Raw genomic sequence first — 25,535 nt, forward strand, 5'->3', positions numbered from 1 at the left:
TCAACTAATGAAATTTTTTATTCAAAAATGTAACATGCATCCTGTTTTAATTTTACCCTTACGACTCTTTAAGCATCTTCCTTCCTCTTGCTTCATTCTCCCATATCATATTATCTATCCTATCTAATGGGTCTCTTGTCTAATCCCCCAGAGAATTACCTTCCTAGATGTTAGCTCTGTTTTAGGAATCAAATATGAAAATGCAGTACTTGAAGCCTTTTCAGATTTGTGCAACAGCAAACAAGAAACAGAAATAAATATGCATATGTCCTCCAAATCAAAACTTATATCCAATACATAACACTTCTTAAAACCTACAATTGAAGATACTCTAGACCAGTGGTCGGCAAACTGCAGCTCACGAGCCTCATGCAGCTCTTTGGCCCCTTGAGTGTGGCTCTTCCACAAAATACCACGTGCGGGCGCGCACGTACAGTGCGATTGAAACTTCGTGGCCCATGCGCAGAAGTCGGTATTTTGTGGAAGAGCCACAGTCAAGAGGCCAAAGAGCCGCATGTGGCTTGCGAGCTGCAGTTTGCCAACCACTGCTCTAGACCAGTGGTTCTCAACTTTGGCTGTGCATTAGAATCACCTGGGATTTTTTTTAAATAAAATCCTGATTTCTGGGCCTCATCCTCCGGAAATTCTGTTTCTTTATTATGGGGTGGGGCCACAACTTTAGTAACAAAGAAACAGAATTTCCGGAGGATGAGGCCCAGGAATCAGGATTTTAAAAAGATTCCCGGGTGATTCTAACGTGCAGCCACGGTTGAGAACCACTGGTCTAGACCTTCTTCCCCAAATATGTTTGTAGGGCCCATTCACAGAGTAGGGATGCAGAACTTCTTGATTTTTCCTGATAATGCCTTAGAACAATCACTCTGTTGACATTTTACCAAAAAGAGCTCATTTACAACCATGTAGAGGTTTAGGTTGTAAAGTTATTCCTCACAAATAAATGAAAAGATATTCTGTGTTTCTGTATTGGAAGAACTGATATTATTAAAATGCCCATACTTCCCAAAGCAATATACAGATTTAATGCAATCGCTCTAAAAATTCCAATGACATTTGTCATAAACGTAGAACAAACAATCCTAAAATTTGTGAAACCACAAAATACCCCAAACAGTCAAACAGACTTGAAAATAAGATCACAAGTGGAAGGCTCATGCTTCCTGATTTCAAACTATATTATTATTATTTGAACTATATTAATCACAGTGGTATGGTATTGACATAAAAACAGACACATAGATTAATGGAGCAGAAGAGAGCCCAGAAATAAACCATGTATATACAGTCAATTAATTTACAACAAAGGAGGGAAGAATAAACAATGGGGGAAAGTAATGATTTCAGGGAAACTGGACAGATACACGCAAAAGAATGAAAACGGACCACTATCGCCCTAGCCAGTTTGGCTCAGTGGATAGAGTGTCGGCCTGCGGACTGAAAGGTCCCAGGTTCGATTCTAGTCAAGGGCACATGCCTGGGTTGCAGGCTCAATCCCCAGTGAGGGGCGTGCAGGAGGCAGCCGATCAATGATTCTCTCTCATCATTGATGTTTCTATCTCTCTCTCCCTCTTCCTTCCTCTCTGAAATCAATAAAATATATTTAAAAAAAAAGAAAATGGACCACTATCTTACATCATTCACAAAAACCAACTCAAAATAGATTAAAGACTTGAAGTAAGACATGAAATCGTAAAACTCCTAGAAGAAAACATAGGCAGTCAGCTCCTTAACATCAGTCTTAATGATTAGTTTTTGGCTTTGACACCAAAAGCAAAGGCAAGAAAAGCAAAACTAAACATGTGAGACTACATCAAACTAAAAAGCTTCTCCACAGCAAAAGAAATCATCAACAAAATGAAAAGGCAACCTACCAAAGAGAGAAATTTGCAAATCATGTTTCTGATAAGGAATGAATATCCAAAATACATAACAAACTCATACAATTCAATAGAAAAAACACAATCCAATCTAAAAAGATTAGCATAGGATCTGAAAAGACATTTTTCCAAAGAAGACACAGATGACCAACAGGCACCTGAAAAGTACTCTACATCACTAATCATCAGGGAAATGCAAATCAAAACCACAAGGAGAGATCACCTCTCACCTGTCAGAATGAATGGCAAGAGGTAAGTATTGGCAAGAATGTAGAGAAAATGTGCGCTGCTGGTGGGGATGTAAACTGGTGCAGTCACTATGGGAAACAGCATGGAGGTTCTGCAAAAGTAAAAAACAGAACTACCAGCCCTGGCTGGTGTGGCACAATTGGTTGGACTTTGTCCCGTGCACAAAAAGATTGCGTGTCCGATGATTCCTGGTCAGGGCATATGCCTGGGTTGCGGGCTCCATCCTGGGTAGGGGGCATGCAGGAGGCATTCAGGAGATCAATGTTTCACTCTCACATCAGTGTTTCTCGCCCTCTCCCTTCCTTTCTGTCTAAAAATCAATTTAAAAAAATAGAATTACCATATGATCCAGCAACTCCATTTCTGGGTATTTACCCAAAGAAAATGAAAACACTAACTAGAAAAGGTACATGTATTTCCATGTGCATTGCAGCATTATTCACAATAGCCAAGACATGGAAGCAACATAAGTATCCATTGATAAATGAATGGACAAAGAAAATATTTTATATATATAATCTCTTAATGTATATGTATGTATTTATACAGGAGTGGGTAAAAGTAGGCTAAATTACCAGCCATTATTACCTAAAAGATAAATCATAAGTGAGGATATGAAATAATAACAATAATAGGAAAAAAGACAAATAATATAAATAAATAATATAATTAAGAAATAATTTAAGAATAAACTGTTTTATGTACTCACAACTGTAAACCTACTTTTGTCCACACATATCTATACACATATCAATATATGCATCATATACTATAGGATATTCTTTAACCATAAAAGAAAGGAAATCCTGCCATTTATGACAACATGGATGGATCTTGACAGCATTATGCTAAGGGAAATAACTCAGAAAGAGAAAGATGAGTATTGTATGATCTCACTTATATGTGGAACCAAATAAAAGAGCTCATAGATACAGAGAAAAGGTTGGTAGTTGTCATAGAGGTTAGGGGCTGAGCTAAATGAGTGAAGGAGGTCAAATGGTACAAACTTCTAGTTACAAGATTAAATCCTGGAGATAGAATGTAACAACATGGTGATTATAGCTAACAATACTTCATTGTATACTAGAGGCCCGGTGCATAAATTCGTGCACCAGTGGGGTCCCTCAGCCTGGCCTGTGGGATCAGGCCAAAACTGGTCTCTGACATTCCCTAGGGGTCCCAGATTGTGACAGGGCGTAGGCCAGGCCAAGGGACCCCACTGGTGCATGATCAGGACTGGGGAGGGATGTGGGAGGTTGGCCAGCTGGAGAAGGACCACAGGAGGGCTCCAGGGCGTGTCCAGCCTGTCTCGCTCAGTCCCTATCGGCCAGACCCCAGCAGAAAGCTAATCCACTGGTCGTAGCATCTGCCCCCTGGTGGTCAGTGCATATCACAGCGAGCAGTTGAGTGGCCTTAGCATATCATTAGCATATTATGCTTTGATTGGTTGAATGGATGACCGGACACTTAGCATATTAGGCTTTTATTATATAGGATTTGAAAGTTGCTAAGAGTAGACCTTTTAAAGTTTTCATCACTAGAAAAAAAATCATAACTATGTGTGGTGAAGAACATTAACTAGACTTATTGTGGTAACCATTTTATAATATACATAAATATCAAATCATTATATTGAATATCTGAAACTAATGTAATATTATATGTAATTATATCTCAATTAAAAAGCCTATTTCAGCTTGGCAGGTGGTTGAGCATTCACCCATGAACCAGAAGATCATGGTTCGATTCCTGGTCAGGGCACATGCCCAGGTTGTAGATTCGATTCCCAGTAGGGGTTGTGTAGGAGGCAACTGATCAATGATTGTCTCTTATCATTGATGTTTCTATCCCTCTATCCTTCTCCCTTCCTCTCTCTGAAATTAGTAAAACATATTTAAAAAATAAAAAGCCTATTTCACTTAATATCTTTGATGATACAGCAATACATTAAAAAGATCATACACCATCATCAAGTGGGATTTATTGTGGGACTCAGGGTTGGTACACTGTCTGCAAATCAATAAGTGTGATACATCACATAAACAAAATGAAAGATAAAAATCATATGATTATATCAATAGGTGCAGAAAAGCATTAGACAAAATCTAGGACCAATTTATGATAAAAATATCTCAGCATAGTCGAATAGAAGGAATATATCGCAACATAATAAAGGCCATATATGACAAACCCACAGCTAACATGATACTCAGCGGGGAAAAACTAAAACGGTTCTCCTGGAGATCAGGAACAAGACAAGGATGTCCACTTTCACCACTTTTATTCAACACAGTACTGGAAGTCTTAGCCACAGCAATCAGACAAGAAAAATACATAAATAGAAGACATCCACATTGGAAAGAAAGAAGTGAACTGTCATCATTTGCACATGATATGATACCAGATATAGAGAATCCTAGAGATTCCATTAACAAATTACTAGAACTGATAAATGAATTCAGTAAAGTAGCTGGATACAAAATTAATATTCAGAAATCAGTTGCATATTTATGCACCAATAATGAATTATCAGAAAGGGAAACTAAGAAACAATCCAATTTACAATTGCATCAAAAAAATGTATCTAGGAATAAATTTTACCAAGGAGGTAAAAACCTGTACTTAAAAAATTAGAAGGCACTAAAGAAAGAAACTGAAGAAGATACTAATAAATGGAAGCCTATGCCATCCTGACAGATAGAAAGAATATCATTAAAATATCCATACTACCCAAAGCAATCTATAGACTGCAATGTAATTCCTATTAAAATACCAATGGCATTTTTCACAGAACTAGAATAATCCAAAAATTTATATGAAATAACAAAAGACCCCGAATAGTCACAGCAGTCTTGAGAAAAAAGAATAAAGTTGGAGATATCATGCTACCTGATATCAAACTATATTACAAGGCCATAGTATCAAAAAAGCATGGTGCCGGAATAAAAACAGACATATAGATCAATGGAACAGAATAAAAAGTCCAGAAATAAACCCACACCTCCATGGTCAATTAATACATGACAAAGGAAACAAGAATATAAAATAGGGTAAAGACAGTCAATTCAATAAATGGTGTTGGTAAAATTAAACAGATACATGAAAAAAAATAAAACTACTGGTAAATCACCTTCTTACACAATATACAAGAATAAACTCCAAATCGGTTAAAACCTTAAATGTAAGCTCCAGCTGGTTTGGCTCAGTGGATAGAGCATCGGCTCATGGACTGTGGGGTCCCGGGTTAAATTCCTGTCAAGGGCATGTATCCTGGTCGGGTGTGTGGGAGGCAACCAATCCATGTGTTTCTCTCACATTGATGTTTCTCTCTCTCTGTCTCAGACCTCCATTTCACTCTCTAAAAATCAATGGAAAACTATCTGTGGGTGAGGATGAACAAAAATAAATAAATTAAAAAACTAATAAACTGAGCAGTTATTAAGGTTGCCTTCTTTATCAGTGACCTGGTTCTACCTTTTGTTTCAGCTCAATATCTAAAGAGGTTGAAGTCTATGGAAAAGGCCAGATCTTAAGACATTAACTCACCAAAATGATCTGAAGGAAGATCTCATACTGCCGCACATTATAGAGCGCTTCTTTTAACATATACGGCTGCATGTCTGCAGCCAGGAACGGGTTCTCTGTCACCTTCTCAAGGATGGCCGTGTAGCGGTATGCCTGTTCTTGAGCTATCTGTAGTTGGGAGTCAATATGTTGAGTGGTGGCTGGGATTGCTTCCTGTAGAATAGCTGGCACTGTTTTTAAAGATATTGAGAGAGACATTAAGAAATCTAAGCCCTGGCCAGTGTGGCTCAGTTGGTTGAGTGTTGTTCCATGCATTGAGAGGTAGCCAGTTCGATCCCTGGTCAGGGCACATGCCCGGGTTATGGGCTCAATCCCCAGTGGGGGAGGTGTGCAGGAGGCAGCTGACTGACCTTTCTCTCTTGCCGATGTTTCTCTCTCTCACTCTCCCTTCCTCTCTCTCTGAAGTCAATAAAAACATATTTTTTTAAATCTAAAATGTCTAGAAAGTGGTCATATTTTGAGCATGAAGTTGAGTTAGTCTTATGTCAGCCAAATTAATAATGCTGAGGCATATACTTCAATGGGTCCCAAACCATGAAAAAGAAGATTCCAAAAAAATCCCTGTCCAAACAAAAGACACTGTCAGAATAATAACCCAAAGGAAAAGCAGGTCAGTTTTTGCCACTGAAATACAGACGAGCCTGAAAAGCTGGTAGGCTGTGGTGCTGTGTACTGTTGACCACGAGCCTCTAGAAAAGTCACTCTATCTTTCCTTCTGTATGTCATCTTTTCTGTTTGTAAAGGAGAAGAAAAAGCATACACCTTAAGAAACTCATTACAATACTTAAGAATAACAAAACAGTCTAGCAAAATAGAGAACTTGATGAAGAATGAGAGCCTGACTTTTTAGAACAGTTTTCAAAATGCAAAACCTTACTCCATTGTACTAGATCAGTGATCTGGTAAAAAAAAAAAAAAAAAAAAAAATACTAACACCTTAGCAGTGGGTCTGTATGTGCACCAAACTCCTAAAGAAGTTATTTCTACTGGTAGATCCTTGATGAAATATTTCATGAGTACTTTCGGACATATACACAGTACATGCAGTAAGTGCATTACAGCACAGTAAATGCTCCTGAATTTACAGATTTGAAGATATCTTCTCTTGGACCTTTTCATTCCAGTAACTGCATCAGCAACTGTTTCATTTTCAGAGTGATTTCTATTTCTTAAATCATTGCGTTTTACTCCCTTTTGGTCACCTGACTTGGAGTAAAGTACACAAAGCCCGATGAATGGTTTCCAGGCAGGCCTCCTCATTCCTTTCACGGATCCCCTCCTCTAGACTAGCTCCATGACACATAAAACTTAAAGTCCTGCCCCGGCAAAATTAAAAATGACTACACATTATGAACTGTAGTTGAAACTAAGGTACAATCAAACCTTCAATCTAAGAATAGTAGTGGTGTGTTGGCAATTATTTTCCTCACTATGCAAGTTAAATGTTAAACCTGCATAACCCATAGAATTAACCTAACGATATACCTACGGTATTCAATGCTTTCTCCTCCCTTTCCAGTCTCTCGGTTAAATAAACGAATTCCAGTGACAATCATGGAGAGTTCTTTCAGCTGGTGTTCTTTTTCCTTCTTAGAGAGGCTTAGAAATGTCCCAAGTTCGGCCTGAGGAAAAATACTCTGCAGGGCAGCTAAAACAAACCGCAAAAAGGACAACAAGGTGATACAATAAAAACATCAGGACTCAAACCACAAGTTCCTTTCAGCAGAAGTGTTAAAAGGCCTGTCTTTGTAGAATTACTTACATGATTCTTTAAATTTCTGATACTGATTTCAGAAAACAGAGCAAAATGTATCATATGTTAAAGTTGAGCTACTGAACTTCTGCCAGTGCCTCATGTCTGTTTTTAGTAAGTAAGCATCCGTCAGTAATGTTTGGTAATGGGCATTAAAACAAGCCTTCTAATGAGAGCTACAGTGTAAAAGGAGTCTGGGTAAGTTTTAACCTCTTTCTTGTGCTAATTTTGTTTTCAGGTAAAAGGGAACCTTCAATCTTCAACACTTGTAACTCAACACATTTTATAAGATACAGTATTCAAATATTTTCACTTATAGAATGGAAATTGTGTGTTGTTGGTTTTTTCACCTGTTGCCTCTCTGACAACCTTGAGATCTGTAGGGGATCCGACCCCAGAGCGCAGTAACACATAGCTGACGATCTTTCGGTAGAGGCTTTCCAATTCTTCTCGAGAACATGCTCTGTTATCTGTAATTTCTTTGATAATGAAGCCTAATTTAGACTCCATGATCCGGTGATGTTCTTCAATAAACTCCTCTAAAAGGGGTAAAAGACAATGTTTCATATATTTGATACTTAGAATTCTTCTCACATAAAAAAGTAGGACCCAGAAAAAAGAAAACGGCTTGAGTATAGCAATTCTACTGCATAAAAACAACAATTTTCATCAGATGTCATAATAAACAGAGGTCAGCAGTTAACCTCAAGGAAAAAAATCTAGTGGGAAAGATTTAACACGGCAATTTAAATAGCATACTTGTCAAAACATATAAGACTTTAAATGGACAATCCACACAGTAATATCAGAGGGCTAAGACCTTCCAATTAGGCAGAAACTATACAAGACAATTTATAATATATACATAATAAACATTTGGTATAAATATTTGTACTATACACATATGCTTACTGTAAGCACATACAGTATACACATAGATGTCGTGTAAATATTTCTGTTCAATTGTATGTATTTGTATTTTAGTTCTAGATAAATTTCCTTTGACAACTAGCATTACTGATAATATAATGCTGCCTCAAGAACGGTACACCCCTCCCTTCTTCCTGTGATATGAAGAGGTCTACGCTTAATTGTAGCAGTAGCCACAATTTACCAGCAGCACAATTCTTGCAACTAACTCAACAAAAACACTTCATTTTATAATAATTACTATATTAACCATGTACAGTTCATACCTATAATCTTTTTATTAAAAAAACAGAACTTTTTGGAATTAAAAAATCTAAATGAAGGCATCAATTTCATGATTATTTATTGCTTACCATTTTCATTATTATTAAGCAAAAAAAGCAAGATATATGATTTTACATATGAAGCATAAATGAAAGTTCAATGCATGGAAGGAAAAAAAGACAATGCAAATAAACAAATGGTTAATAATGATTGCATTACAGTGGGACAGAGGCAGTATAGTCTATAGGGGAATTCATTTTCCTTTATCTCATTTCCAGTTTTTCTTTGATGTAGCATTAAACTATTTACATAAGAAAATATGTCCTAAACTTAAATTTACCATCATTCATTTCATTTTTGTGTTAGGTACATAATTTAGGTAAGCACTATGAGATAATATAAGCCAGCAACACACAAAAAAATCAGCAAATTAAAAACTTTTAACTGTAATGGGCTGGTTGCTTTAATTTCTAATTATTATGTATCAGAGGTATAACAGTTAAAACACAATAGATTTGCCCTGGCCCAGTAGCTCAGTTGGTTAGAGCGCTGACCCGATGTGCCAAGGTTGCAGGATACCCGGTTAGGGTACATACAAGAATCAACCAATGAATGTATAAGTAAGTGTAGCAACAAATTGATGTTTCTCTCTCTCTCTCTCTCTCTCTCTCTCTCTCTCTCTCTCTCTCTCTCTCTCTCCACACACACAATAGATTTAGAAACACAATTATTATGGGTATAATAATTAGAATTTACTTTTAACACTCAGAAAGGTCATTGGTGTTTTTCTCCTTTAGCATTTCCAACATTATTACTAGAGGCCCAATGTACGACATTCATGCATTGCGGGGCCGGGGGGCGGGGGCGTGGGGGGGAGTCCCTCAGCCCGGCCTGCGCCCCCTCTCAGTCCAGGACACAGGGAGTGGGTCTAAACCAGCAGGCGGGCATCCCCCACGGGGTCCTTAGTGCTGCTGGCAGAGTCAGGAGAGGCTCCCGCAACCGCAGCTGTGCTCGCCAGCCCTGAGCCTGGCTTCTGGCTGAGCGGCACTCTCCACTCCCCCTCTGGGAGTGCACTGACCACCAGGAGCAGCTCCTACATTGAGCATCTGCCCCCTGGTGGTCAGTGTGCGTCACAGCGACTGGTCATTTTGCCATTCAGTCGATTTGCATATTAGCTTTTTATTATATAGGATTCTTCAAAACTGGCACAAATTTCAAAAGATAGGCCAAAAAAATTAAATTGTTCATTGTCAACCAAATAAAGCCCTTATTACCTTAAATACAATATGAAACTTTCTAAAAAGCATATCAAAATAGATATGTTACCTCGATTTGTGTAATTCATATCAAAGTAGACTTGCATCTTAATGGTGGCCAGGGATGGATTTTTATCGTCCTGTAGCCGATTCACACAAACCTAGAAAAGAATACCCCATGAACGCTTCTAGTTATAGTTTCTAAAGTGATCCAAAGTATTTTCTAAACTTATTTTTAAAAAATAAGGAAAACATCGTTTCTGAGCTTTTGGCTAAAATTAAGTGTGAAAATAAAGGAAACATCAAAGTAATAGTTTTTGATACTTATCTACCAATAACTCCTTTTATTATTTTTTCTTTTTGAGGACTTCATACTTTATTATTCACCAAACCAAGAACATTTATTAGGGAATAAGTTATTTCCCCAGAATTAACCAGTATCATCATACCCAGGTGGGTTAATAGTCCAGTTCAGTGGTTCTCAACCTTCCTAATGCTGCGATCCTTTAATATAGTTCCTCATGTTGTGGTGACCTCCCCTTTCATTGTTACAAATTGAACATAATTAAAGCATAGTGATTAATCACAAAAACAATATCCTATCTAATAAAAGACAAAAAGGGTAATTGACCATACCTTCGCTATGCTTCCCATTGGCTAATCAGGGTGATATGCAAATTAACTGCCAACCAAGATGGCGGCCAGCAGCCATGCAGCTGAAGGGAGCAGGAGGCTTGCTTGCTCCAGTGATGGAGGAAGCCAAGGTTCCCCGCCTGCCGCAACCCAGCTCTGAGCTCCGTAAGCAACAAAGTTTCAATTATAGAAGCTAAACAAACCCCAGATACCTGCTTTCAGCAGACCGTGGCCTTAGAGCTGGGAGCGAGCAGGAGCCGGCTCTCAGCTCCAGTGATGGCAACAAAGTTTCAATTACAGAAGGTAAATAAATCCCAGAATAAAAAAAAAGAAAAAAAAGGAGAGGCTGGGAGCTTCAGTCACCGGCCAGCCTGAAAATGGCTCTCAGCCCCTCACCCAGACTGGCCAGGCACCCCAGTGGGGACCCCCACCCTAAAGGGGGTGTGGCCAGCCTGGAAACAGCCATCAGCCCCTCATCCAGGCTGGCCAGGCACCCCAGTGGGGACCCCCACCCTGAAGGGGGTGTGACCAGCTGCAAACAGCCATCAGGCCCTTACCCAGGCTGGCCAGGCACCCAAGTGGGACCCCCACCCTGATCCGGGACACCCTTCAGGGCAAACCAGCCGGACCCCACCCATGCACCAGGCCTCTATCCTATATAGTAAAAGGGTAATATGCCAACTGACCCTAACAGCAGAAAGACTGGGAATGACTGGTCACTATGAGACACACTGACCACCAGGGGGCAGGCGCTCAATGCAGGAGCTGCCCTCTGGTGGTCAGTGCGCTCCCACATGGGGGAGCTCTGCTCAGCCACAAGCCAGGCTGATGGCTGCCAGTACAGCGGTGGTGGTGGGAGCCTCTCCTGCCTCCTCAGCAGCGCTAAGGATGTCTGACTGCAGCTTAGGTCTGCTCCTCGCTGGCAAGTGGACATCCCCCGAGGGGTCCCAGACTGCGAGAGGGCACAGGCCAGGCTGAGGGACCCGCCCCCCAAGTGCACAAATTTTTGTGCACTGGGCCTCTAGTGTAATTATATATATGTTTTCCGATGGTCTTAGGCGACCCCTGTGAAAAGGTCATTCCACCCCCAAAGGGGTCGTGACCTACAGGTTGAGAACCGCTGGTCTAGATGAAGACAAGAAACTTACATTTTGGTTAGTCTATAGAGTGAATGTGGGTAAATGGTCCATGAAGCTCATGACTCATGTCTAGAGCTTTTCTCAAACTCCTCATTCCTAGTTAATTGAGCCTTTAAACAATACTCTCTTGCTGATGCTGGAGGGCATATGCATTTTATAAAAAGCTGCTGCAGCTACCCTCCTCTGCTCACAAAATTCATCTGGCTCTGCCTTTCATTTCAAAATGTCTTCCTCTTGTCTGTTTTCTCCTATTTTCCCCCCTTCTCTGCTTTGCCCTTTAGATTACATGATCAACCTGAACTTTTGCCTCCTTTCCTCCCCTTCCCTCCACTCCCCTCCCCTCCCCTCTTCACCACCCCCTCCCTCACACACAATCTTTCCTGTCTCACTCTTTCACTCTTTAGGCTTCATCTGCAGCTGGCTGGCACGTCTGCAGCGTCACCTGCCCCCCACCTCCCCAGCACCAGCCCTGCCTTCCTGGGAGGATGGGAAGAATGCAAGAGGACAGGACACTGTCTGTATGGAACCCGTGCATCTGGGCCCCTCCAAGTGGAGGAGGACTGTTCTAAACAAGGAATTTACGAAGTCTACCTCATCCAGGTGACTTGTTTTTGCATTTTTTTAATTTTAATAGTTTTCAGTAACAATTTATATTTAATATTATCCAAGTAATTTTAAATTGAGAAAAAAAACTTTGTCATTTTAATTGTGATATACATTGATAGTTAATATACCTGTCATACTAAAAGTATACTGAGCTTGATTCTCTCCAACTTAGCTGAATCAGAGGAAAAAAGAAAAACTCATCTTGAGCCAAGAAAAGAAGAAAACTATGTTCTGCCCCTCCTCGATTCTCCACTGCTTTCCAACAGAATTTCTCAATGACCGTCAGTCGTTGCCCCTATTGCTACGAATAGGTTCCATAGCACATTTAAAATCAGCACAGAGAGGCCCCGCTCCAGGCTGCCCTGCGGAACCATGGAGTCTGTACTTCCTGCACAATCACCCTGACAACATTCCCCCCAGTTCAGGCTCCCAAGGCCTTCCAGACCTTTAGCATCTGCACATAGACCTGTGCTCTGCTGTGTGAACTGCTGACTATGAGAGAAGATGGGGATGATGAAAATTTTCTCTGCCATTTGTTTTGAACCCAGAAAATATCCATATACGAGTTGGGGAAAGTTTGTTTCAAGTCTTCTGTGTAAAGAAGGGAATTAAGATCATTAAGCCCAGAATAAATTTTTTAAATGTTGAATTTTTAGGGAATACATTTAAGAATCTCTTAAAAATAAATATTTAAGCTTTAAATCCAGTGAGTCAAACTTAAAACATATGAAAAAAATTAATGATGTTCTTTAGTTCTTAAAAATGGTTTTCAGGCCAAAACCGGTTTGGCTCAGTGGATGGAGCGTCGGCCTGCAGACTGAGGGGTCCCGGGTTCGATTCCGGTCAGGGGCATGTACCTGGGTTGCGGGCACATCCCCAGTGGGGGATGTGCAGGAGGCAGCTGATCGATGTTTCTCTCTCATCGATGTTTCTAACTATCTCTCTCCCTTCCTCTCTGTAAAAAAATCAATAAAATATATTAAAAAAAAAAAAATGGTTTTCAGCCCGGCCGGCATAGCTCACTGGTTGAGCATTGGCCTATGAACCAGGTGGTCACGGTTCGATTCCTGGTCAGGGTACATGCTTGATCCCCAGTGTGGGGTACAGGAGGAAACCAGTCAATGATTCCCTCTCATCATTGATGTTTCTAACTCTCTCCCCCTCTCCCTTCCTCTCTGAAATCAATAAAAATTATTTTTAAAAATGGTTTTCAGGCACATCTACCTGATTTCTAATTATGAGTTACTTTACTTTGGCTTCAATTTTTTCCCTTAGAATTGAAAAACACAAATTACACTGAATCAATAATTATTTGATAGCCCTAGCTCGTTTGGCTCAATGCACAGAGTGTTGGCCTGTGGACTAAAGGGTACCAGGTTCGAGTCCAGTCGAAGGCTCTATTCTGATCAAGGACACATTCGTCGGTTGCAAGCTTGATCCCTGGCCCTGGTCAGGGCGCATGTGCAAGGCAACCAATTGATTCTCTCTCACACTGATGCTTATCTCTCTTCTCTACCCTTCCCTACCACTCTCTCAAAAAATCAATGGAAAAACATCCTCAGGTGAGGATTACCAAAAATAATTATATGAGAGCTCATGATCATGGACAACAATGTGGTGATTGGGAGTGAGAAGGACAGTAATTGATAGTACAGGAGGGTATAGGGGGATAAATGGTGATGGAAAAAATAAAAAAGTAAATAAAATTATATGAATTTTAATTTAGTACTATGTAATTTTACAGTTTATGACAAATCAGTTAATAATGTTCTGGAAAAAAAATAATGTTCTGAATGTAACATTAGATTAATTACAAGATGTCTCTAAAATACTGTGGCAGACATTCTACCAGCCAGTATCCATACTTTCTTTTTTTTTTTTTTTTTTTTTACTAACAAAGCCCCAATTTGGATTGGGGCAAAGATTTGTTCAACTGAAAAAGAAAAAGAAAATCAACATTTCAGGCTGACTTGCAGTATTCTGGTCAAGCAGCATGGGAGGGATCCTGGGAAAGCTATTATTTTCCTAATAGAAAGTGAGAGACCCAACTGACACACACATTTTGCTCTTTGTCCTTCCCCCTTACACCGGCCTTAAGGTGGAATAGCTATCTTGTGACCCTGGGATGGAATCCATATGCATGATGGTGACCCAGGAAGCCAGGAATAACAGCCTATGTACCTCTGGACTCTGCTTTATGAGGAAAAAACAAGTCTCTTATTTGTTCACACCATCATTTGGTGGGTTTTTGTTTCATGGAGCTGAAGTCAATAATGGCTAACACTCATACTATATTTACAATTGCAAATAGGTATTTCAAAATTTGAGAATTGTTGGCTAATCACCTTAACAAGTTTCTCCACGTCACTTTTGGTGAGGGTTCTATCCATGTTAAAGCCATTTCTGGGATCCAGGACAACAGCTTTCACCTGAGAGCAGGAGAGAGACCATTAAATCATTTCATTTCACATTATTATGAAATTAGCTTAATATGTTTCCATTTTTTAAGCAACTGCCTCTTGATTACTCAGGGGTTGATGATTCAGCTGACTTTCTTATTACTCAACTCATCAGCACCTTCATTGGAGGCTGAACAAAGGAAGTACTAAACATCAAATCTGAATATGGTGTTCGAAAAATTAGATGGAGAAATAGGCTAAAAGCAATGGCTAGATGTTAGATTGGGAAACTATTTGAATATTTTACTGTGCTTTTATTGTGTATTGTTAAACCAAAAGCAAACAGAGAAACCAAGGCAACAAGTAATGTTTACAAGTAAACACTGTAAACTCTGAGCCCAGCCAGTGTGGCTCAATGGTTGAGCATCGAGGTATGAACCAAGAGGTCACGGTTCAATTCCCAGTCAGGACACATGCCCAGGTTGTGGCCTCGATCCCCAGTGTGGGGCATGCAGGAGGCAGTAATCAATGATTCACATCACTGATGTTTCAATCTCTCTCTCCCTCTCCCTTCCTCTCTGAAATCAACAAAACATATATTAAATAAATGTAAAATATTAAATAAATAAAAAACTCTGACACAGTACACTATTGATGTTTCTAAAACTCAGGAAGATCTTCTAACTCAGTCTCTATAATTCTAGAACGGACATGCTTTACAGACTTTTTAAAAAAGTATTTTTTGCTAACTTGTCTGATGATCTCAATATGTTTTCAACTGAATAACGTTTAGGAAAGTTTCACAGAAGCTTAAGAGGAAAATAGGTACCACTTAAAAACATTTTAAAAATAAACCAGTAATTAACAGAAATATTCATTCTTACCATAAAAGCAACCAGAGTTTCAGAGGCCACTTCTCCATGGGCTGCACATTCTTGTCCTATTTCTCGAATGATATTCTTTATAACACTTTCTGCCTGAGTGGGAGGCATTCTGACTAAATAAAACAATAATTATTTTTTAAAATTTGTATTTATATGTTGTTTCTTGTTTAGATTTTATGTTTCATCTGTAGAGTCATAATATTATTAATTAACTTATAAGTATTTATTAGCATGTAGGCTTCTCCTGTTTTGCATTAGTTAATTTGTTTTATATTTATAAAAATGAAGGACTTTGCTGATGACAGAGAAATTGGGACTTCAAACAACTGAAACATTTCCTTTTTATTTAAATAATGGTGGTCACCAAAATAAATTTATATCATACATTTATATCATATTTTTAAATTTTAAAAAAGGTTAAACACTATGGGGCGAGGGGTTAGAATTAATGGGAAACCCCACCCTAACCTGTGTAGGTGGCAGAGTACAGCTTTAAAGTGGAAATGCTTACTCCACCACATTCACCAAATGACCTTTCATAATTATAAGACACTTGGAAAGCCATTCTTGCTCAGATCATCTAAATTGTCTTTACTGCACATCCAAGTTGGAGTTTAGACTCTTAATTAAAAACATAAAAGCCAAAATTCCAAACATGAGAGTTATGCATCATGGAGAAAAATGAACTCCTGGTTATTACTTCCATTTACTATAAACCAGGAAAAGCTGGTGGATGTTAATGGTTATGGGGTGCCCGGATTTTTCCGAGCATCAGTAACAGCCTGGGGACCTGAGCAGGGAGAGCACAACCAAGGCAAGAGCAGGCAGATAAAGCTAACGCTCAGCACTATCAGCGCTCAGGGAAGAGGTAGCACCTGGCATTTTGTCCAGTACAACCAGACTACCTGGGGTCCGTCGTGACGAGGACCGAGTTCTATATAATATTTGGTGGTTACAATAGTGCATGGCATAAGGTAAGCGCTTAAAATAGGCTGTAACAAGTACTCAGCGTTAGTCGCCCCCGTGCGCTTGTGTCTGTGCGCCTGCGCGAACGTTGTTAGGCTCCGTGCACCCGGTCGCTGTTGACGCCTCCTAGTACCCTGCCCGCCCCACTCCCTGAAGCGCCAGCTTTCCCGAGTTCTGGCCCTTGGGGGTGCAAGCGGCGCTGAACAGAGACAGGAAGACGAATTAAAGTCCTAACCTGCGGACGGAAGTGACCGCGGTATCCGCTCTGCGGCGGCCGAGCGGGAGGAGAGAGACCTTTACAGTCAGACTCAACCGGCTGCGCGGGATCCGCCGGCGGTCGGGGCTCTGCCCGCCGCCTACGCTCGCCTCTTCGCGGGACGCATCTTAAGGGCACGGAGCCCTGAGTGGGCTGACCTTGGCCGGAATCGAGAGCAGGAGCCCAGTTTATCCGTCTCTTCTGGAGCCTCTAGGGCAGCTGGGCATTCTCCGCGGCGGCCGCGTAACCATGGAGGCCGAACGCTAGAAACCAGGGGCGGGGCCACCGTGTGGGCGGGGCCAGTGTGTGGGCGGGACTAACCTCAAGAGTCTGTCCCTGAAGGATGAGTGGGAAGAATTTTAAAAACCAAAAAAAACCCACAAACGCCCAGATCCCAGTCAGAAAAAGCCAGGTTCATTACACCTCAGGGTTAAACACGAAATTTCTTAAACAAGGGTATCAACTTGCTAGCGTGTGAACCTGTGGGCATTTTAAAAAAGGAGGGTCTGGGAGAGGCGGGAACCTGTTCCCAGAGGATGGGAAAACCGAAGCGTAGTATTGTTGAGAAATGAGTCCATGTGAAAGTATCTAGTTTTCAAAAACAAGGGTAAAAAGGATCACAGTTTAATTTCATGTCCTGTTATCAAAGAAAGTCCATAAGAGAATGGTCCAAGATGCCAGAAGAGAAAAATGCATATTCAAAGGATGTCTGCGGAGTGAGCAGGGTCCCTGGGGCAGGTGGGATCCCTCAGCCTGGCCTACAGGGGTCAGCTGAAACCCGCTCTCCGACATCCCCCAGGGGTCCCGGATTGCGAGAGGGCTGTTCTCAGGTGACCACACCCCAGATTCGGGCTCCCTCCTGGTGTGTCACCCAAGACCAGCTGCTGCCAAGTTTTTGCAGCTCCTGCATTGAGCATCTGCCCCCTGGTGGTCAGTGTGTGTCATCCCTACCGGCCAGTTGGTTGGTGGCTTAGCCTTTTATATATAAAAACTAGAGACCCGGTGCACAAAAATTTGTGCACTCGGGGGGGTGGGGAGCCCCCTCAGCCCGGCCTGTGCCCTCTCTCAGTCTGGGGCCCACTCAGGGGATGACCACCTGCTGGCTTAGGCCCGCTCCCCAGGGGATTGGGCCTAAGATGGCAATAAGACATCCCTCTGGCAGCCCGGCAGCCCTCAGGGGATGCCCACTTGCCAGCAGGGAGCAGACCTAAGCTATAGTCGGACATCCTTAGTGCTTCTGAGGAGGCAGGAGAGGCTCCTACCACCACCGCTGTACTGGCAGCCATCAGCCTGGCTTGTGGCTGAGCAGAGCTCCTCCCATGTGGGAGCACCCTGACCACCAGAGGGCAGCTCCTGCATTGAGCGCCTGCCCCCTGGTGGTCAGTGTGTGTCATAGTGACCAGTCATTCCCAGTCCTTCTGCTGTTAGGCTCAGTTGGCATATTACCCTTTTACTATATAGGATAGAGGGCTGGTGCACGGGTGGGGTCCGGCTGGTTTGCCCTGAAGGGTGTCCCGGATCAGGGTGGGGGTCCCACTTGGGTGCCTGGCCAGCCTGGGTAAGGGCCTGATGGCTGTTTGCAGCTGGTCACACCCCCTTCAGGGTGGGGGTCCCCACTGGGGTGCCTGGCCAGTCTGGGTGAGGGGATGATGGCTGTTTGCAGCTGGTCATACTCCCTTCAGGTTGGGGGTCCCCACTGTGGTGCCTAGCCAGCCTGGATGAGGGGATGATGGCTGTTTGCAGCTGGTCACACCCCCTTCAGGGTGGGCATCCCCACTGGGGTGCCTGGCCAGCCTGGATGAGGGGATAATGGCTGTTTGCAGCTGGTCACACCCCCTTCAGGGTGGGGTTCCCCACTGGGGTGCCTGGCCAATCTGGGTGAGGGTCTGAGGGCCATCTTCAGGCTGGCGGGTGACTGAAGCTCCCAACCTCTCCTTTTTTTCTTTTTTTTTTTTTTAGTCTGGGATTTATTTACCTTCTATGGCTGTCACTGGAGCTGAGAGCTGGCTTTAGCTCTGAGGCTCAGCTCCAGCTCTGAGACCTCGGCTGCTGAAAGCAGGTCTGGGTTTGTTTGGCTTCTATAATTGAAACACTGTTGCAGCTGCCTGCTGGCTGAAAGCAGGTTTCTGGGGTTTGTTTAGCTTCTATATTTGCAACATTGTTTCTTAGAGTGCAAGCTCAGAGGCCGGCAGCGGCAGGCGGGGAACCTTGGCTCCCTCTGTCACTGGAGCAAGCAAGCCTCCTGTTCGCTTCAGCTGCCTGGCTGCCGGCCGCCATCTTGGTTGGCAGTTAATTTGCATATCACCCTGATTAGCCAATGGGAAGGGTAGCAAAGTTACGGTTAATTACCATGTTTCTCTATCGAGAACTGTGCCATAAAATGCTTTTGGAGTTCTCACGGTGCCTAGTCTAGTGCTCGGCTCTTAGGGCTGATGTTTATTGGTTTCCTAAAGTTTATTAACTTTCTATGAAACAGAAGACCCAGGGAAGAGGGCCATTTTGTCCCATCAATCGGGCTGATTTTAAAAATAAAAAAGGTCTGGCCAGATACTATAGTCATAAAAGAGAACCTGTACTGAGAAGGTACTATGAGCCTGGTACTGTGCTAAGTATTTTTATATATTAACTCATTTAATCCCTTAAAAAGTCCTTTTAGAGAGGAACTATTATACATAGTTTATTGACCAGGAAATGGCAGCACAGAGAGATGAAGTAACCTGCCTAAAGTCACTCATACCTAACTACATGCTATGGTCTCACACTTACTGTGCGAGAATACTTATCTGTAAAGAGATTTAGAAACGGTGGCCTTTTCCAGAGGACTCCAACTCCTAATCTTGTAGCCGAGGTGCAGGTGGGAGCATCTCCTGCCTGGGACAGGCCCTGGGGAGTCCCCTGGTGGCCGCTGCCAGCATCGCGCTGGCCTCAGCAGACACTGCTCCCCTTTAACACCTCGGCTTACTGGCTTGCTTTTAAAACCCAAGCTGTCCTGAAGCAAGGATGGACACTTAAACCAGAATGTGTCAAAATCGAGGGCAATAAAACAAAGAGAGAGCATAACAAAGAGCCCAAGATGTGGCCTGCACTCCAAGGCTGACTCTTGATCTTCCTTCCTGCAGAAGCTCCATGCCTGTGTTCACCACCCCAGGGCATTCACCGGGTACCTTCCCTCTTCACAGGGGGCTCTAGAGGGCTGGGGAGGAGGTGGGAGGAAGGGAATTCCCTGTGATGGGAGGCAGAAATTCTGAATTCTGCTTCCTGTCTGAGGGCCTGCCTCTTCCACAGACACTGGACAGGAGCTCTCCTGGGGAGTTGCCTGCCCTCCAGCCACTCCCTCCAGGAATGAGACGTGTTCTGAAGGCTCCACAGGATAACACAATATGTCTAAGGGCTGTATGAAAGAGTTAAATGTAAAAAAAAAAAAAGTGCAGCAGTAGGAGGCCACAAACCAAGTTTTTAGCCAGGGTATCAAGGGACAAAAGGAGTTCTCCCTCCATGATGCCTGAGAGCTTAGAGAAGCCAAGGAGATGCACGAACTCCAGCCAGGAGCACATCCCAACAACACTGTGTACGTGTGCACACATGCCTTGTATACGTGTGCACACACGCCTGCGAGCATGCACTTGCCAGTGGTGACAGGCATTTTTGTTCCCAGTGACTGTCGTCTGAGGTACTAATGACGAGATCACCAGGAAGAGAGCACGTGGAGACAAATATTGAGGAAAGTGTATTGGTCATCACTTCTACTTGATGTCGCCTCTGGACCTGTTTGTCCCCTGCTGCCAGGGCCCTAACTACCTGGAGGAGAACCCACCCATAACTGTCAATACCCAAAAGCTATTCATTAGTTTACTAAATGCGTGTTTAATGTTTTTCTTTTTGAAAAACAACTATCTCTGAATCTGGCAACAATGCCTTACCTGGAAGTTTCTTTTCTGCTGTTTGCCTTGAGACTAATTTGGCCTCTGCCTCTACTGAATCCACCCCAACGAGTCCCCAGACATGAAGATTCTTATATGTCTCAGCATAACTTCTAATACGGCACACACCAAAAGTGTAAGGCACTCCCCGGTCAGGGGCTATGGTGAAGATAGATGAAAAACATTTCCTTCCTGGTCATTTAGAAATAATGTACCAAGTTGATACATGCAACTGTTTTCTCAGAAAATCTACAGACACCTATATCTGTGATAGCTTCCCATCAATTACAGCCTACAGGCCAAATCCATCCCCTCCTGTTTTTGTAGGGCTTGCAAGCTAAGAATGATTTTTATATTTTAAATAGTTGAAAAAAACAACAACAAAGAACAATACTCTTTTGTGACATACGAAAACTATATGAAATTCACATTAATCTATAATAATAAAAGTGTAATATGCTAATTAGACCAGAAGTCCTTCCAGGCGGCCTTCCGGATGAAGCTGGGGCTGCAAGGGAAGCCCGGGTCCTGGGTGCCTGCTGGGCCTCTAGCTATGAGGCCTGATGCACGAAAATTTGTGCAAGAGTAGGCCTTCCTTCCCCCGACTGCCAGCACCAGCTTCCCTCTGGCACCCGGGACCTGGGCTGCTTCCCTCCGGCCCTGGCTTAGTCAGGAAGGGCGTCCAAATGACATCCAGAAGACGTCCAGTAATTAGTATATTATCCTCTTATTATTATAGATGGACAATTTCAGTGTCCATAATAAAGTCTGACTTGAACACAGACCTGCTCATCCGTGTACTTACTAAGGCTGCTTTTGCTCTGGGAGGGCAGAGTGGAGTAGTTGCAACAGAGCCGACATGCAAAGACTACTATTTCATATGTGACCCTTTACAGAAAAAGTTTAGCAACCCCTGACATAGTGTAACAGACCCCCTTACTTTCATGCATAAACTATATCTTCATTGTTTTTCAAATCACCTTATAGTGGTTTTATTTTAGGGATGAAGAAATAAGAGACCCAAAGAGGCTGTAAATAGTTTGAATGATACAGAGCCTAAACTAAAACTCTTGGCCAAATTGCTTAAGCTCTCTAAACCTTAGTTACATCACATCAGAAAAGAGTGTTGGCCTCATACAGTTGTGGTGGAGTTGAAAGGAAATAATATATGTAAGGGTCTGGCATATACGCCTCTAAACATAGCTATTTTTATTGGCTAATATCATTATTACTATTAAAATTTAGATCTTCTGATTCAACTTAGTTTCCTTTCACTACAATAAACAGTACTCCCCCTCAAAGAAAAGCAGAAGTAGGTTATAAATCATTGATCTTTAAATGAAACTGGTGTTTTATCAAGACTCCAGACAGTTTCCACTTATTCCCTAGACATCTGACCTACCCATGTCCTCAAGTTTCTACAAAGGTGACATCATAATGGACACAGATGATCTTTTGGGAGATGCATTTCACTTACTCAGGAAGACCCTAGAACCATTTTACCTCATCGGCTCTATAAAATGAGAATAAGAATGTCTGTCCTACATAACTAGAAGCCCAAAGGGAGATAGACGATGGACACAGGGAAGAAAGGAAGATGAAGAAGGGAAGGGCAGACTGATAATCAATGGAGGTAATGAAGGCATTTTGAAAAGTGAAATGTCTTTGCAGTAAATCACACACCTATGAAGAAGCCTGTTGCAAAAGCAGGTCATGGAGAGACTTGTCATCATGTGAGCCACGACCTAAATATCACCCTTAGGTTTCTCTATTCCTGGATTTAGAGAGCAGCAAGAAGTACCCAGCTCAGAACTTGAGAGACAGTGCCAGTGCTGAAGAAAAGAGGAAGCGGCCAGCGTAGGGAAGGGAGCACCTGAGGGAACCCTCCGTAGCTTCCTCCCAGCTGTGTGCCTCCCCCACCCACCGCGGGCCTCTCTCCTGTGGACCCGCTCCGCCTCCCGCAATCTGCCGCTCCTCCTTTCCATCTTTCTTTCTCCTCCTGTTTTCCCTGTTTCCTTCTTCCATCTCCCTCCCCCCACTCCAACCCCACCCTCCGTCTCGCTCACTTGAGAAGAATTAAATAAGTAGGACTTCATAGTTTGCACAGCTTTCACATGCATTGTTTTGTTAAGCTTTAGGTCCTCTGAAAACCCCCTTCGTAAACAGTGTTCCAAATTACAAAAGTGGGTAATGATAGCAAAAAGCTCCCACCCTCTTTTATTTGAATAGGGAAGCATCTCTTGATTGAGCAGAAGAGCTCCCTGCACCATGAATTTGGAGTATCATGTGGTTGGATTTGTTCTTTATTTTCTGATTTTCCTCTGATTCATTTTAAAGATGCTCATGATCATGTTATTGCCTAGCAAGTAAGTTCCCAGTTCTCTAGCACGGTGTTGGAACGCCTCCGTGATGAACTCTGACCTCTCTTTTCAGCCATATTTCTCATGACCCCCCTTATGTACCATCCCAGATCACATTTTCCTGACAGTGCCCTCCTCATAAATTACTCTACCTTCTTCTCACCCAGTCTGCCAAAAGGACTGGACTGGTCCTTCAAGGCCCAGATCAAAACTAGCCGTTACATTTCTCTGAACCCCTAACTGCTTTGTTAATGCCGCCACCGGCACTCCCCAGATTTGGCGTGTTGTTATTACTATTGTTTACGGATCCGTCATCTCCCACTGCCTTCCGATACATCTCTCTAGTCCCCATGAACCCAGCACAGTGACTGCACACCATAGGTTTTCCACGATCAAACCTACTGTCTCCAGCCTACATTCCTTATTTAAGATCTGAAAAAATTCAATTTTAAAATATTTTCATGTACATTTTTATTCCCTTTTGGAGTCAAATCACTTTCCTTCTTTAGTATCGGGCTTTACCTTACTTAGCATTGATGACATAATGATGGATACGCCCCTGCTAGGTATTCCTCTAAAGTCCTAATTCTGGGGAAAATGAAAAACGTCTGCTATAGGTGCTTATTCGAGCACTGCAGTCACCGAGGGATCAGGCAGACAGGACTATGAATGGATGATGCTGACCTTTAAGATGGCTTCAGGTTTTGCAGAACTATTACATGACCTCAAGGCTGGCTTTACTTTCACATTTCAGTCATCCAAAACACTCCAAATTATTTATTACTCTGCAATGGGTCATAAAATGTGACATTAACATCCTGGAATAAAATTACATCTGAATCCATTTATAATGGAAAGAAAATACAGTTAATGATATTTTTTTGGAAGTGCCCATCTCTACAAAGTAGAAATAGGTTATCTAATCATTTATTTTAAAATGCAGTTGGTACTATATTAAGACTAAAGACATCTGCTCCACTAATGTCTCCAAGCTTCTGCCATGGCAGCTTTAGAATGGTCCCAGATGGCCCTTTGGGGGGTGGACACCACTCAGGAAGGAAGAAAAAGTAGTATATACTCTGCTCAGATTTCTTAGCAACATAAAATAATTTTGTTAAAATTCAAAAGCCATTTCCTTTAAAACCTAGGTGTTTTTTTCCCTTTTCAAATTCAGCAATTTCCCCTCAAACCCAAACGTTTTCATATTTCCTTTTAAAGTTTATATAACCTATCCTTGTGACCTTTTCTAAAATGACAGTCCTTGTTCTCCTGTTCTAGGACTCACTACGTTTAAATAGAAATGGTTATGGTGGCAGAAATACTGAGCTGAGATTATGTAAAACAGAGTCATGAAGCGAGCGAGGCGCCTCTGCCCTGGGAGATGAGGGGTGGAGAGGGGAGTCACTTTCCTGCCTGCTCAGCCAGCTTCTCCCTCTGTAGAAAGCCTCAGTGTCCCCATAGCCCCACTGATGTCTATGCACAGCTGCAAGAATCCCTAACACAGGGTCCCTGATGTTAGCTGCTGTGCTAAGATATGGTAATGTATTCAATAATATCCTCAAGCTGACTTCCTAGTCTCTGGGAAGTGATGGCTCCTAGGTTAAGTCTTCAGAAATCGGGCTTGTGAGCAAAAGTTGGTTGATTTGTTTGTTCTTCAATAAAAACATGCCTGAGGGCCCCCTTCCCCTCTTCAGTTGTAATCTGTCAATACCCATAGCCCTCCCTGAACTCTCAAGTCTTGTACAAATAAACAGTTAACTGCACATTTAAGTTTTATCATAGTCTGAGGGGCTGTTTTAAAATCCTCACTTGAGGATATGTCTTTGTTGATTTCTAGAGAGAGAGGTAGGGAGAGAGAGAGAAATGTCAATGTGAGAGAAACATCAATTGGCTGCCTCCTGCATGTGCCCCAACCTGGGATCAAACCAGCAACCTAGGTATGTGCCCTGACCGGAAATCAAACCTGACCGGGAATCAAGCCTTTTTGGTGTATGGGATGATGCTCCAACCTACTGAGCCACCTGGCCAGGGCTGAGGGGCATTTTTGGTAGAAACCATCTATTTGAAGCAATTCAGAAACTCATTTAGGCAGTTGGATAAATAAAGATGAAAACACACAAGTATTCCTTCTAGACGCTCCATATCATCAGTTACTATTTCTCCAAAGGAAGTAGACTTGGGTCCCAAGGCTGGTCAGTTTCTCTGAGGTGCTCTGTCTGTGATTCCTTAGTTGTACACCAGGTCATGGGACCTGACAGAGAACACAGGGAAATAAGTTTCTTGTTCTTAATGCAGAGATTCTGAACTTTCTCAGTTCCTGATGACATTAGTGTCTGCACAATTTTTTCATGGCATCCCCAGGCCAAAAGAAGTACAGTACTGAACTGTTTTGGACCTAGGCCAAAACAAGTACCTAACAGGTCTAAACTACTTAATAGTT

General features: G+C 42.3%; 1 protein-coding gene across 1 annotated transcript in view; it reads right to left on the reverse strand.

Annotated features, from left to right (window-relative positions):
- Nucleotides 1–23,880, reverse strand: part of CFAP206 (cilia and flagella associated protein 206) — a 43,177-nt gene extending 19,297 nt beyond the window's left edge. The window contains 7 exon segments of the mRNA XM_059701006.1: nucleotides 5,691–5,899; nucleotides 7,219–7,377; nucleotides 7,833–8,021; nucleotides 10,003–10,093; nucleotides 14,656–14,739; nucleotides 15,594–15,706; nucleotides 23,780–23,880. Coding sequence (XP_059556989.1) covers nucleotides 5,691–5,899; nucleotides 7,219–7,377; nucleotides 7,833–8,021; nucleotides 10,003–10,093; nucleotides 14,656–14,739; nucleotides 15,594–15,701 — 840 coding nt within the window. The 5' untranslated portion in view covers nucleotides 15,702–15,706; nucleotides 23,780–23,880.
- Between the last annotated feature and the right edge of the window lie 1,655 nt (nucleotides 23,881–25,535).

Source organism: Myotis daubentonii, chromosome 6 (assembly GCF_963259705.1).
Source record: "Myotis daubentonii chromosome 6, mMyoDau2.1, whole genome shotgun sequence".
In the NCBI taxonomy this organism is placed as follows: Eukaryota; Metazoa; Chordata; class Mammalia; order Chiroptera; family Vespertilionidae; genus Myotis; species Myotis daubentonii.